The 15,912-nt window shown below is 45.3% G+C and overlaps 1 protein-coding gene across 2 annotated transcripts; it reads right to left on the bottom strand.

Annotated features, from left to right (window-relative positions):
* Positions 1-42: 42 nt before the first annotated feature.
* Positions 43-15,213, bottom strand: virma (vir like m6A methyltransferase associated). Of its 2 annotated transcripts, none has more exons than XM_079504236.1 (27): positions 15,091-15,213; positions 14,437-14,549; positions 13,561-13,647; positions 12,897-12,945; positions 12,644-12,806; positions 11,901-12,020; positions 11,323-11,535; positions 9,571-10,295; positions 9,323-9,460; positions 9,007-9,233; positions 7,958-8,485; positions 7,657-7,811; positions 7,458-7,540; positions 7,158-7,251; positions 6,452-6,840; positions 5,668-5,823; positions 5,314-5,549; positions 4,297-4,546; positions 3,974-4,194; positions 3,713-3,845; positions 2,882-3,031; positions 2,627-2,781; positions 2,199-2,295; positions 1,957-2,120; positions 1,376-1,725; positions 604-753; positions 43-482 (listed from the first exon to the last, which is right to left on the bottom strand). In XM_079504236.1, exons 1-27 carry the CDS (start codon positions 15,151-15,153, stop codon positions 238-240), a joined length of 5,454 nt encoding a protein of 1,817 aa, XP_079360362.1. In that variant the 5' UTR covers positions 15,154-15,213; the 3' UTR covers positions 43-237. The 2 variants fall into 2 exon arrangements, with proteins under 2 accessions (XP_079360362.1, XP_079360361.1); XM_079504235.1 differs by having other exon boundaries at positions 11,293-11,535.
* Between the last annotated feature and the right edge of the window lie 699 nt (positions 15,214-15,912).

Consider the following 15,912-nt stretch of genomic DNA (forward strand, 5'->3'; position numbering starts at 1 on the left):
CTTATACACCACTAACAATTAAAGGTACAAAAACATGTCGGCTCAAATACTATGACCTTTATTCTCTGAGTACAACATAAGACAACAAAACATAAAACAACACAAAATCTGCATGTTATCAGCAGTTCATCTTCAAAATCCCACAACGGATGTGTTTCCTTGGAGACGGCATTGTTAAATTTCCCCTGATTGGTCCATTCGTCACTGTGGTGGGCTGCAGTTATGTCCCACATGAGTTCACCTGGTGAAGGAGCGGACATGCCTGCCCCTCCCACCGCCGCTCCCTCCTCCCCCACCACCACCACCACCACCACCACCACCGAACTTACTCCCCTGAGATCCTCTCCCTCCTCCTCCTCCTCCTCCTCCTCCTCCTCCGCCACTTCCACCCCCTCCCCCACCACCTCCAGTACTGAGCCAAGACAACCCTGTGCCTCCCCGGCCCCGTGGAATACGGTCCCTTGGCGACAGGCGATATGCACCTGGGAAACAAAAGGACGTAGAAACACAAAAAAGGCAAAATTGTATAACAAGTCATGTTATAAAATAGGAGAAAATATTTGATGTGTGTGTGTGTGTGTGTGTGTGCGTGTGTGTGTGTACCTGCAGGGGGCTGTCGGGAAGGAATTGGGCCTCGTGTGAAGTTGCTCTGACCTCCACGAGGGTCACTGTAGGTTCCTCTGTGAGTAACGCCTGGTAACTGGGCACTCCATGATGAACCACCACGCCCTCCCTCTCTACGGGCATAGTTACCTAAATAGAAGCAAACTCTTCAATACACTCTACTGACCACCTCAGACTACAGGAGACCTGGAGACTAGAGCCAGTGGCCTCTAGTTTGAGGGCAGTAGAACTGGTGCACTCAGCTGATAAATACCCAACGCAATGTTTTCGCTGAGATCCATGCAGGCACTAACACAATTAAGCAAAATTACACGAGAGTGTGGGTTTGTGTCATTAATTCACTTCTGTGCTGCTTACGGAACTCGCCTTCGGCTCGTTCCTACAGCAACGCAGGCTTGCAATATTGCGATTATAGAACGGTTACCCTTAAAACTAAGATAATTGCTAAAAAACATTTTTTTTAATGACATGATGTAGTCACTACGACCACAACTGTCGTGACCACTAACTAGCCTAGCAACAGAGTCTGCTGCGTTCTGGGAGAACAGCACAACTGGATTCTTTGTTTTGATTAGGTGTTCCATGATGCTGGTTTAAGGAACGGCTAGAAGGCTGTTTCAACCAATCAGATTGCTTCCTTGAAAGGACCTGTTGTATAATATCACATCACAGCACTGACATTACCAAGTATCTTGAGCTGAAACGATCATCATGGTTAACTTTGTGTATTTGTGTGTCTGTGTTTACTTACCAGATAGCATTACACCTTTGGGTTGTGGTGGAGTGAAGAAGCGAGTCTGACTGTGGAAGGTGGCTCTACCCCTATTCCCAGTGAACAGTCCTCTGGTAGGGGGTTTGGGGGAGCTCTTGGGGAGCCGTTTAGGGGGCAGGAGCCCAAGAGGAGTCACAATGTCTTTGAACTCTGCCGCCACAAAGTCATCCACATGCATGCTGGGAGGACGGGAGGTGTTCTGTTTGCGCTGGCGGAAGATGTCGTGCGGTCGGCACAATCCTTGTCCGAAGCCACCTCGATTACCTCGGCCACGGGGAGCGGCCATGATGTGGGCTCTCTTAGCTGGTTCCACATAGTCTGATTTACCACTACAAGGAACACAAAGAAGAAACTTAATATGGCAAGCAGAACTTATTTTATATAGCTACAGGGAATCAGGGATGATGCTTTTTTGTAGGCCAACTATGAAGTTAGTTAAACATTAACAGCTTAGTTTTTGCACAAATTAAAAAACTGCAAAGGTAATCTAACAAGGGAAAAAAACAAGAAACATGACATAATTAGCAAAGAACTAACACAGGCAAGCGTGTAAATTGTACCTTGTGATGAAAGTCTCATGCTTGTGTTTGCCCAGTCTGATGCCTTTGTTGGTCTTGGTGTGACCAGGTGAGGACGGCTCACTCAGGAAGGACCGCTCCAATTCCGCTTTGAGGTCCAGTTCTGGACAACACTCCTGAGCCAGGCCTACAAGGTCCACCTTCACCTGCCACACAGAAGATAATTTACACACACACACTCACACACCTGATCTCTACAGACACAGGCCCCTGAAAACACTTACCATATCAAGCTCGGCCTCCATGTCATCAGAGTGGAAGGGTGAGAACCACAGAGCTTTAAGCTGCTCATCCAGAGCCTCTGATAGAACGAACACGGTCCTATAGAGAAAACACAATGAGTCAACAGCAATAATGCGTGTGGTGACATTAATAGTGCACATTTATTAGTCCAAGTTATAATGACTGCAGAGAAGAAATGCCTTCACATTACATTGTGGTAAAAGAGAATAGCAAATGTTCAAGAATTTGAAAAGTGGCTAATATTGTTTAAATTCAATTATTTTCAGTTAACAGTTATAATGGTGATCATTATCAGGCTGTGGTGGTGCGACACTGATCAGAGAAAACAGACATTGATGTGAAAAACACAATACATGAATCCCACAAATGCTGGTCCATGAAGTAATTTAGCACCATCCAAGAGCTATACCTGTGATTGAACTGGGCCAACAGCGTCTCAGGCACAGGCAGGGATTGCTCGGTGTCAACTATGGGAGGTGCTTCATTGGCCATCTCTAATGTCTGCCTCAGGACAATCACGTTCTCCAACATGGTCTCCAACGACTCGTCCTCCTTGCATAATTTCTACACACACAAAAAAACACACACAGTCAATCCAATGACAACTCACCTTCAACGCTTTCTAATTAAAAAAGTAAACATATGTATGTGTAATCACTTGTACCGTGATCTGTTTCTCCAGAGCAGTAAGTGGGTGTGACTCTGTCATCCCCTCCCACTGCAGTAGGGCTTTCATCTCGGAGCTGCTCAGAGTCAGTGAGCGTGGAGGTACAAACCCTGGCTCATCCCCATGTCCCTGGCCTTCCTCAACACACTAGAGCAGGAAACATGCACTGTTAACACTCAAATGTCTCTAGACCAAGTATTTAAAAATCAGGTGCTTAAGAAAGCCAAGTCCATTTGTACGGACAACTCCCATCCCCTCAGCTCTGAGTTCAAGCTGCTTCCCTCTAGCCTTCGCCTAAAAGTTCCAGGGGCAAAAAGCAATAGGTATAAGTTCTCCTTCGTGCCTGTAGCTATCCAGGCTCTAAATGCCGATAGGAGGAGGAGGTAACTTGTCACCTGACTCGCTTGTATGAATTATTTATACTGTTCTGAAAATGTTATGAATTACAATGTTACACTGATACCTTGAACTGCCATCCAACATTTTATTGTTCTATGTGGACTATGTGCCTTTTTACTGTGTCTTTGTGTTTCATGTTACCTGCCTGTGTTATGCCTTGATGTAAACCAAATCGCCCCACGGGGACAAACAAATAAATGAACCTGAACCGGAGTCAAGTCAGTTGGATTTATATATCATTCAAGTTTATGTACTTCACTCAATAAATCACAGTTCTGTTCCATCACACCAATAGCATTGAGATAAGAAATGGTGTAAAGGAATAATGGGGAAAAAGCAAGGAAAACCAGTCCTGGAAAAGTGGAAATAATACTACAGTACTACTAATAATATAATTCAAAATTTCAAATGTATAAACGCATATCTTACCAGCGAGTCTGTGTGGAGGATCTGTCGCAAGAAGTCCAGCAGAACAGACAGCGCCTCAGCAGAGTCCTTGTTGAAGGAGAACACTTGCCTCTTCAGTAGAGAGCGCAGCCCTGTACAGTGTTTCTTCAGAGCACTGAGATAAATAAATAAAAATGTCCCGTTAAAATCAGAAGAAAATATCTTATCTATCAAACATACCAGATAGATCACCTGATAAAATATATGAGTAGTAGTACAAAGAGAGGAGGGGGAGGGGACTACCTTTTGAGGTGGTACATTCCATAGTCGTGCTCAGTGAGGAACATCAAGGTCCTGATGCAGGTGAGGAGCAGAGGAGTGGAGCTCTCTGCACTCCCCAGAACCTCCAGTAAGCCGTTGGCCACTGATGCCATCATTTCTCGACCTGGCAGGGAGTTTGCCAGCTGCTCGGACTCCGACACACAGCCCTCGCCCGGCGTCGTTGACACCACCAGTGAAATGTCCTGAGAGATTAATAGTATACTGTCACATACCTTTCTGTTCACAAAACACTGCATTATTTTTTCTTTCTTCCTCCTTTTTTCCTAGTTGTCTGTGCTTCTTACCTGGTCACAAAGTGACTGCAGTATTGTTCCCACTAGTTCACTGCAATGCTGCTGTTGTAACGGGTGTCCAGTTGGTGGAACCAATAACGGGAGCAGCAGGGGGAAGAGCTCTGCCAGCTGCTCCTCTCCAGCGGTGGAGCCAGAGAGAAGCTGTAAGGCTGCACTCTTACATGCTCTCTGGGAGACCAGGGCATCCAATAAGGAAAGCAAACGCAGGACCTGTCCCCAACACACACTTTTACCCTCGGCTCTGAAACACACAACAGTACAACAGTCAAAAAGATCAGTAATTTTAGTAACTGAAAATTATGTAGGTACTGTATGAATGTTTACAACTTCACCAAAATGTGAATGCTTGTCTTGGTCCCATGTTTTCTTCTTTTTTTTTTAACTGTATACATATGAAGCAATTGCAAGATGTATGTTTGTCTCTCCATTAATTAAATGCCATCTGGTTGTGTCTGTAGTCCCACAGATAGAGATTATAGAGGTTTGCACCACCCTAATCTCCTCGGACAATGTTTCTTCAAAACTGTCCATGGCACAATGCCGGCAGATTGCAGATAATATAATTATGATTTATTTATATAACTAAATCACAAGCACCGTGAGTTTCTAAGTAACATATCTAATGATTGGTGAATTTGGTGTCTTTTGCAGTGAAGACCTTCAGCATGGCAATGCATTCGTTTCAAGAGTATGTTAATACAATATAACTAATGGTGGTTGAAGGTGGTCTCTCTACTGAGACATTCAGATTATTTTTGTCGGGTAGTATCAATTCTGGTTTACAAGCGGTATTGCATTAAAACCAAATGTAAACAACTTGCTTTCCCAAATGTGATCTCCAGTAAAAACTTTCAGCACTCGCAAAGGGAACCAGAGTGCAAATCCAGGGCAGGACATAAAAGTTATAGATTGCAGGTAAAATCACTGCACTTCCACAGCAAACAAAACTATTGTACATCATTCTATGTGGTGTGTGTGTGTGTGTGTGTGTTGATGTTCTCTACTCACGGCTGTAGCTCCTCCAACAGCAGCTCAAGCAGGGTCTTCATGACGAGCATTGCGGTGGGCGAGGAGAGGTCTGCCAGCTGGACACACACTCTCCTCAGTATCGCCAGGAGGGGAGGGCAGCTGGTGCCACACACACACGTCAGAGCCTCGGCCAACACTTTCCACTGCACCCGCAGGTGCATGCTCCACAGCTTCCTGGTGTTCAATGCCACCGCCACGTCCTGGACTGAGAACACCTGGGGGAGTCCAGATTACATGATCAGCGTAACAATGACACAGAATGGGTCCCTGTGCTTTGACACTACAGACAGCAGTGTGTCATAAATGGTTGAAAACCTCAATGAGCGTAGGTACCTGTGTGCTCTGCATGGGCAGTGGAAGTGGCAGCAGCTCAGACAACAGGGTGAGACCTGAGAAGACACCCTCAGGAGCTTTCAGAAGTGAACCCAGGACTTCTTTCAACATCAGAGACCATGTGTTACTGGCCAGAGTCTCCTCCGTGTGGGTCACCTACACATTCAGCCAGAATGCCAAGTTTAGGTTCATACAGTATTCTTGAGTACAGTAGTAGTTTGGCAGAGACATTTATATTACAAGTAATACTGGCTGCATAAGTAATATGCTACTTAACCGTTTGGCCGCCAGGATTAATTAAAGAATGATTTCCCCCCGTTCAACCCTTATTTTGAATGAATGGTGTGTGTGTTGTCGGTTTAGGTGTTGATCTCTCACTAGCTGATGAGAAGCACAGGCCATTACAGAAACCGCTATGATCTGTGCAATAAGCGTTGTTTTGACCAGAAATGCCGCCTGGGACGGGGAATTGGGAGATAAAAGTGACTGAAGCGTGGGTGCACACACAAATCAAGATGGTGCAGTCCAGTGTTATTGCTAACAACAGATAGCCATCCGAAGCTAATGTGAGTAGCCTTTCGATCAAAACATTTATACAATTGAATTAACGTAACTTGCGTGAATTGGCGTTTGCTGAGACTAATGATTAACGTAGGTTACGTTTATCAGCGGGGATTGTGTTAAAACTGCACTAGAACTACAGTAACCAAAGTAATACATCCGGGGATCATGAAGTGAAGACCACTCAAGATACTGTACCACAACATGTGCACAGCACACACACCTGTTCATTGACACCCTGTGTGAAGGTGAGCAGCACATCAACGATGAGCGCCTGCACTCGGGTCTCGTCACAGTCCAGGCGACCAGAGGCGGGGATGGAGCACACTATCATGTGGAGTGTCACCAGCACGCTGGCCACGCGCGTGTCCCTGAACTGGAAGGCCCCACCGCGGAGCAGCTCTGTCAGCATGGTGCGCAGCAGCCGCAGTGTGTTGATGCACACGCTCAGGATGGTGCAGCGCTGTGGCGTGGGGCCCACGGGGCCGTGCACACGCCATGTCTGCAGCAGCACACTGCACAGCTTCTGCAAGATGCGCACGCTTGTGTCCAGGCCCTCGCCAGAGAAGAGCTGCACACCGGCAAGATTCCACTTGAGATCCTTCTGTTGACCTGCAGACAGAAGAAGCGAATAAAAAACAACACTTCAATCATCTGTGACCCTTGTCTGAAGCATTAACATTTACATTTCAGAGGCATGTACATGGTGCTCTTATCCACAGCAAAATATAATCAGGACAACATAATTTGGTCAACCGTAATGAATAACCATTACTGCAAGTCATCTACTAAAAACTGCACAGTAAAGCCTATGTCATACTGTCATATGATGTTATATCTCACCGATAATAACTAATTCTTAGCAAACATCTATCATAAATTATCTGAGGTTTATGATTCACTTCAGACAGGAGCTAAGAAAAATGTACCTTCGAGCACAGGTGGGGGGCAGGCGATGAGACAGAGGACCCTCAAAGCAGTCACCAGTCCAGCTCCATCTGCAGTTAACACATTCTCCACATTCTAAAGCCCGGGGAACATACATGGTTAAAATGTGTTGAAACAGGATTCATTTGCATATTTTAAATCCTCAAATATGTCACAGAGCAGGTACATTAGGTACTTATGGAGAAGTTCAAACACGCTTGAGAACTAAACTTTGCCCCAAAAAGAGATATGTCACACCAACAAAGAAGACAGAAAATAATTCACTGAAGAGAACTGTTTACCTGCTTGACATATTCTAACAGAGTCGGAATGCTGCCGATCTCAAAGCGCAGCTTTTCCAGTGGCTCCAGCCATTTATTAAGCTCTGAAATGCAATGTAAACACACAACAATGGTCATGAAAAAACACAGAATGCACAGGCGTCTTGCTCTCTTCAGTCTATGACAGAGGTTGAATGATTTGCTTATGGTTACTGCTTACCCTGTAATTTAGCATTGGTGTCATCTGCCTTGGCTAGTGCGAGCAGTGGAGCCGCGTACTGTTCCATCGTACGTAAGTCATTGGAGCTCTGCACCACAAGCAAGACCAACATGCATGCATAGTTGTATGTCACTGCCTTGCGTGCTTTGGCCTCACTGGAAGAAAGTCAGGGAATCATGCTTAATTTATAATCCACTGAAACACATTGGGAGCCTATAGACTGGCTATTTTCAATACACTGCAAAGTGAGAATCAGGCTTAACAAAGACAATACCAACGGCAAAAAAACACAGAAACTGACCCCTGTCCATCCTTGCTGTGGTGCTGCAACAGAGTCACCAGACAGGACAGGTTGTTGTCCAGGCTGAAGACGTGGGCCACGGCGCTGCGGCCCGTCAGGGTGAAGGTGATAAGGTAGAGGGCATGGAGCGTGCCCAGTACGTCTGCGTTGTCGCCCTCCTCCAGCCCCGCTGCCCCCTCGCCTCCCGTGGCCACGTGAGTCATCAGCTCGGCCACGCCCTGGAGAGCGTGCAGTGCCTGCATGAGCCACACGCCTAGGCCCTCTTCGCCCAGCGCTGGCCCCGTGGTAGTCCCCTCCCCACCGGCGAAGGCAACCTCCTCGCTCTCGGCCTCCGTCGCGGTCGTCAGGAGACGGAGAAGCAGGTTGGTAGGGGTGGGCTGGGCAAGCAGGAAGAGCATCCCCGACTGGGTGAGCGACAGGAAGCGCAGGAGATCTCGGATGCCTTGAATGATGCCCGTGTGTCCCGCTGCTGCGGCCGTCGACAACACCACTGTCATGCTCTCCAGGAAGTGAGCGGCGTGCATGTATCTGAGGCCGAGGGAGGAAGTGACAAACATCGCACATTTAATAAACCACTGCAATCATTCATTTTGTTAGTTGTGATTTACAGAGTAATCTCTATTCTGTACTTTGTGCACATCACTGACATCAGTGCAACGGTGTAACATATCGTTGCTGTCGGGCAGAACACTTATTATTACAACTTTTTGTTTTTCGTAAATACTTTGTCGTACATGGGTCACACAAAAATAGCAGATCTGTGTTCTGCATGATTTGCATCGTGACGTGCTTGTAGATTGGCCATTTGTGAACAGTGAAACTTTTCAAAACAGTGGAAGTTAAAGTGGGTCTGTGGGTTTTATAAATATTGATCCAATGTAAAGCGTAAGGTTAAATAACTACATTAGAAGCATTAGAACACACTAACACAGGTTCTTTTTTACATTTCCTGAAAAGAATCGGTTTTGGACATACAAGGTTTCCACCCGACAGTGATGATATAAGCCCATGGTGCAAGGTGCATGCGTATGTGTGTATGTGAGAAATACCTATACAGTGTGGGATATGGGTCATCTCTCTCCTGTGGTCCTGTTATTCTAGCAGATGTTGGGAAGGCTTTCACAGGCGGCTGCACCATGGTGTGAGGGGCCGTTTCTAGCAGGTGATGCAACTCTTCTAGAACCCCCGCCAACCTATCCAGGTCTGCCTCTGTCGCAGGGGAGGAGCTTAACGCTTGCTCCTCCTCCATTGGAATCTCAGCATCCTCCATCTCCTCCTGAGGAAAAATGGGTATAGGATAAAGAAATGATCCTTGTATAATGATTGGTGCGTGGTTGTGTTTGAGTTTGTGTAGTGTGCATGTACCTGCTGAGGCTCACTCCATGCGGCAGCAGTGCGCTGTAGGTCAGCCAGCACCTCATTGAAGTGGCCTTTCTGTAATAAGGCGTTGCCAGCGGTGACAACTCTCACCGTCTGCTCGCGCAGGAACAGCTGGAGTAAACGCTGCAGTGAACACACAGCCAGGTGAGTCTCAGCACAAGGACCGTAATGCATCACATGAGATTCAAAGAACGAAAAAGGGGACAAAACAACATGCACTTTGTGCTGCTAACCTGATAGCCGCTCTTCTCCCCATCCCCTTCCTGCAGGAAGGCCTCTACACCAGCAGGTCCACTGGTGAGGGCATCCAGACCTCTCAGGACATTGAGCTTTAGTGCGGATGAGACGTAATCCATGTGGAGGAGTTCAAGCAGGAGTCCAAGGGCTTTTTTGTGTGGCAGCGCTGTAAGGCCCTGTGGACACTCGGCCAGGTAGCATAGTAGCTTGGCACCGGCTTTCAGCTGTCTGAGGTTAAGCGCAATCGGCTGTTTGAGAGCCACGTCTATACTCAGAGCCTGGAGCACCCATTGGACAAGCAATCCCATAGGATGCTCCCAATGCTCCTCTCCCTGTCCAATTAAGTAGCCCATACCTTTGGCCAGTAGCCCAGGGGCCTGTTCCAGAGCTGTGACCCAGCGGGCATCTCTTTCCTCCCCTATACTGGCTATAAGCTCTTTGAGCTGGGCAATAGCCTCAGCTGCTTCTTCATCTCCCTCTGTACCACCAGGGTCCCTGGGCTCCTCCGCCCTCGCTCTCTCCAGCTGGGCATCGAAGCGCGTCTTGTACGGAGGGGTAAAGTAGAGAAGAGGCCTGAGTTCTCGTTCGTAGGGGTCATACTGGACCGGAGGGACAGACGCCAGATCCTCAGGAGTGTAGTCCATGTCAAAGCTGGGGATCTTAAAGCTACCGTTATCCAAGTCGTCCTCATCACTAGAGATCTGCTCATAGCCATCATCACCTAGAGGAGGATGGGAGAGGAGGGAAGGAAGGAAACAGTAACATAAAACAACAGTTAGGAAGAGGGCTTAAATATTACTTGGGTGAATGAAATATACGTGTAATAATGAGGATCATGGGAACTAATATTCCTTATTCCAAAATCTTGTGTTCCACTGATGGACCTACTCACAGAGGCAGCATCACTTCAAACATGCAGGGTTAGTTACATCTGACATGCAGGATGTGACCACAACACAAGCTGTTACACACAGCTAAGCCAAGACATCTTATGAATGCAGATCAGAAGCCTCCAGGGCAGCCCAGGACGGTGGGCCGGCTGTGGGGTTGGAAAATCAAACGGTTGCATGCGGAAGGCAGCATTGCCAGAGCACGCACTGTGTTGGACTGTCGCCCAGTTCCAAATGGACCGGGCTCCCTTTGGCCCCCCTTGGTGGTTCGTAAGAGTTTGGCTTCATTATTATTAAGTTATTATAATTTTGGGAGGGGGTTTTCATTTACAAAATATGTATAATTATATATATCATTTATTATTATTTTTGTTAACAATGTTTTAAAAATAAACATCATCATATAAAGTTCAACTTTGATGATGCTGCTGTCTCACTGTGCACTGAAGTGGGTGTGGAATAAGCCTACACACTAAACACCACTTGAGATGGATAGAAACTGACAACTGTATGGAAGTACCAAATATTGAACTAGCAGTGGTAGATGTTACATTTATCAAGATTGGGCAACTGCATGGCCAATTTCTTACCTAAAAAATGTATATGTAATTAACAAACAAGCTACCAGAAACAAGCGTTGAGTGTCTGTACTTTGTCTCTAATCGTTAGTCAAAATCAATTCTGGGACCATCCCTAGTGGTTATGTTGGCACATTGTTCTGGGAGTGTTGGAGAGAGTATGCAACACCTGAGGGAGAGACCTGTGGTCCATTTGGAATTGATTGGACATCCGCTGACCTGTCCCGCGAACACACAAAAACCTCCCTACCTTCCTCCATCTCCTCTTCCTCGTCCTCACCCTCATCTTCCTCCTCTTCCTCTTCCTCAGGAACACTTCCTTCTGTCCGCGTGTCCTCCTCCTCTGGCTCCTCCTCTTCCTCCTCACCTTCTTCTTCTGGCTCAGCATCAGAGTAGGGTTCATCAGCAGGGAGCGACCTCTCGGGTGACACAGCCTCCAGGTAGTCCTCACGGCCCTCAACCGGCTCGGTTTTAACCACGGCACTGGTGCCCACTTTAACAGCACAAACAGGGGGCTTAAAAGTTAGTTGTTGTGTCAAAGACGGGAGTCTGCACTCCATTGCAGCTCATGTGAAAAGGACCAAAAAAAATATGGACCAATAAGACTAGGGGCTATATCTTGCGCCACCCCTTACCCTTATCCCTAAACTTATTTGCCAATTTTTACTATTTTAAAAAACCCTTTCACTATTAAATTTCTAAATGGAAAATACCTAGACCTGACAAAATGGTAAGCCAATCCTATTATTGAGTTTCACCCAGCCTCTGTTTGGATGTACGAGCATAGAACCGTTAATAAAATGATACCGGTGAATGGGCTTTCAAAAGCAGTGGGCAGTGTGGCAGTACAAGTCTGACCTGTCACAGGAACCGGTTCTTCTTCATCATCATCTGGAGGTGGGGGTCCCGGTGGAGTGCGGGGGCCTCTGGGTGCGGGTCTGGGTGGGCTGCCATTGTATTGGTCATCTTTATCCCACTCTGAGACACACACACACACACAGGATAAAGATATTTGTCAAATAGTTTTTACTGTAACGGCTCAAATCACATTAGCACTACAGGGTGAAAAAGATAGTGAACGTGAAAGAGAGAGAGATGTCACAAAAAGCACATGTGCGCAACTTCTAGGAGGAAGAGTTTATTTGTCCAGAGCGTGGCTGACACACACAAAATGTTCAGTTTTCCAGTTATTAAACCTACATCATCCCTCTCTTTCACCACTTCAGTACCGCAATCAAGGGTGCACAATTTTGTTTTTTGTATAGTTCTATAAACACCTACATTCACTGCAATATTACAAATTGCATACTACATAGCTTGGTATTTGTGGGTTGTTGTGAGCTGCTTCTCATGATGATTGGCTTATTAATTTGGAGTGCTAGAGCTTGTTTGTCTACTCAAGAAATTCACTCAGTGCTTCGTCTTATGTTAGTATTATGACTTCAAAATAATAAATATGTAAGGAAAGAGGTTAATCACACAATGTGTTTTGTACAGTTAAGAGTATTACAGGGACAAGGAGGGGTTACAAAGGCACGGAATGTGTCAACATCAGGAAATGGGTGTGGTGGCTGAGTAGTTTCAAGGTAAAGTGTGCCAACCTTGTTTAATGATCCTCTTGGGCCCACTCTGTTGTTGGGGGGGTGGGGGTGGTGGAGGAGGGGGTGAGTCTTGGTTATGTCCATGTGGGCGATCTGCTGTGCCATAAACTGCCACAGTCAAAGCAGTGTACCAGCCACGAAGCACAAGCCCATCTGTGTTCACCTGCACACATTAACACATACAGCTTCTTACAAATCCACACATAATTATTAATAATAAAGAACATCTTGAAATCACATGCTATTCATTTACCTTTCCACTGGGCCTGAAGATGATTGACTTGTTTTCATCATACTCCAGGCTGAAGGGAGAGGGGAGGAGAGGGCAGATGGTATCAAACCAAAATCAAATCAAAGTTTATATATAAAGTGCTTTTTCAACTACCAATGTCAAACCAACATGCTGAATAAGAACTTTTATTTTTAAGATAGGTATATATCGAGCCCTAGACCCTAGCATCATCCACACAATAACAACCGGGGTACAGAGTTCACGTTTTCAACACCTCTTGCGCCATGGACATCAATCAACTACAAACTCATACATGGTAATTATTTTGTTATGAGCTTACATTAACAGGTACATATGCTTTATCTAATCCTTCTCTACCATTACCACTATTCTTTCAAGGTAGCTTTGAGTATTTGTCACGTTGTGCCCCTGTGTGGGTGGGGTTGCATTCTGGAGAACAAAAGCACCTGTCACGGTTCATTCTCACTCATATATACACACATGAATACACATTTTGGAACTACTATGAGAACAAAGTTCTCAGGGTGGACTCCACCCATACTGGTTCGACAGGTGAAGACGACAACTGGTTGTTTAAAAAAAAAGAAAAAAACATCTCAGCAGGAGACAGAGAGAGTGAGAACAGATAGATTGAATAAACAGCAGGAAGACAGGAGGGACTGACCTGCCCAGTCTGTGGAAGGAGGAACTGTTCGGTTTGCTGAGATTGTTGAAGAAGAGGTCCAGCTGGAAGGCATGAGGCGACGTCTCCCTGAAGTCGGAGAAACATAAAAGAGGATCAATTAAACATCAAATTGATAGCATAATAATATGATCTATTATTAAAGTTATATACTTGTAAAGTAACACAATATGGCATGGAAACCTGATGATTTACTCTGTACAGTGTTCAGAATCAACATTGTTCAGTCCGTTATATCATGGATTACCAAACGAACTGTGTGAACCAGTGCTGGCATAAGAATACGAGACTGCTCGCCCCTTTACCAACTCGCCCCGGTCGTACAGCCGGCGGAACAGCGCGGCCTGGTATTCCTAAAGTAATCTAAGTAAATTATGCTTAAACGATTAAACCTAACCTTATTCCTAACCTCAACCTCAGTAAAACGATGCCTAAACCTAACCCTATTCCTAAACTTAACCCCAGTAAAACTATGCCTAACCCTAAACTTATTTCTAACCTTATTCTCAGTAAAACAAAATAAAGAATACAAGAACCGCCGCACCGAGCTGTCGGCGTGAGGTCGGCGGAAAAAATCTGGGGCGAGACAATGGCATAACAATAGAGCTCAGATGTCAGACATTCATTCTCCACAGTGGGATTCTCCTTTTCTTACAAGTTACAATCTCTCTCACACTCACACACACACACACACACACACACACACACACACACACACACACACACACACACACACACACACACACACAAATTAATATCTGTTACAAAGATATCCCGACGATATCTCATGTAATGTATGGTCTGGTCTCCCCCCGCAACACATTATGTACAGAGAATCTCAATCTGTGGAACATTTACCCAAAAGCTCTGCTGTCAGGTAAACTGCTGTGTGCTTTAAGCCCAGGAGGAATGACTCGCACCTCTGTGATCAGGACTCCACACGGGAACCGCACAACATCAATATTGGTCAACTATAGTTCATGGAACACACAACAAATAAAAAGTGCAACAAAACACGAATTATAACATGTTTACATTTCATACTAACACATATATAAAACGTGAACAATTCACTACCCATGTATATTAATGGATGTATCAATGGGACTGGACCTACTGCTACAGTAACGCGTATTCTTGGTTAACGATGGTGAAAAGATTGTAAACAAATGCTACAAATTAGCAAGATAAGCAAACTACAAAGCAATCAAAGGATGCTGCTAACATGCATAACTTATGCACCGTTACATGTGGCTTTGTGATTAAACATATACAATATGGGGAAGGGTATTATACAGCAATGCTAAAGATTTAATGATTACACGAATTGATTTAAAACTGAGCAATACACTGTTACGATGAGAATGGTAACGTTGCTACGCTAACTATTAGCTAGGAAGTTGCCCGGCGTCATTACAGCACTAGTAGTGCATTATTACAGGACGTCAATGTAGCTCCCTTTGAAAGCATATTATGACACAGACGAGGTGTGTTGAGGCTGGAGACATTTACCTCTGCACTTTGATGTTTAAATGTATCGATAAAAAGAAGTTCTGTTGTGGTGTCCCCCGCCATATTTGTCGCTCACTGGAGTCAACTTCCGAATGTGTGATTAGTTCCGGAGCATTATCGTCTATCTACCGCTGCCGACATAAGCTAACAACTGATCTCAGATGAGCTTCACACTCCATCAGCATGCTTTCTAATACCGCTCAGTGCTCAGATCCGGCCTAGACCCGCCTACTGTATCCGCTCATTTGAAAGCACGCATGCATCAGAGAGCATGTACATACCGTTTCCGTATCCGCTCTAGATTTAGACCGGAACAGCAACTTTCTAAGCAAATAGACGGATCACAGTCTAACACACGGCGCTTTCAGTCTGTCGGTAGGAGCGTGCAAATCAATACATCTGATCTAAGATCAGCTTAATTAACTTGTTCTGACTCAATAAAATAACAAGTAATGCCTTTTTTTACAGAAAGACTTACAATTATGCAAAGGTAAAATGAGGATATCACAATATCAATATTTAATTACATTGTCAACTCCTATTCAAAATATTTTGATTCGCCAACTGATGGCCAAGAGGCATTCAAAGACTTGTTTGATTTCTTTCTTTCTTTCTTTCTTTCTTTCTTTCTTTCTTTCTTTCTTTCTTTCTTTCTTTCTTTCTTCTTTTTCTACATTACATTACATTCCTCCGAGAGGTGGAAAGCCTGGTGACGCGAGGTTAGTAGCAGACTAGCAGTAGGCCATGAACAAAAGTCGGGTCCGGGGACAGGGACACTGTGTTCCTTGAGGGGCTTCCAAATGGACCCTTAAAAGTCTGTAA

This window comes from Electrona antarctica, assembly GCF_951216825.1.
Source record: "Electrona antarctica genome assembly, chromosome: 6".
In the NCBI taxonomy this organism is placed as follows: Eukaryota; Metazoa; Chordata; class Actinopteri; order Myctophiformes; family Myctophidae; genus Electrona; species Electrona antarctica.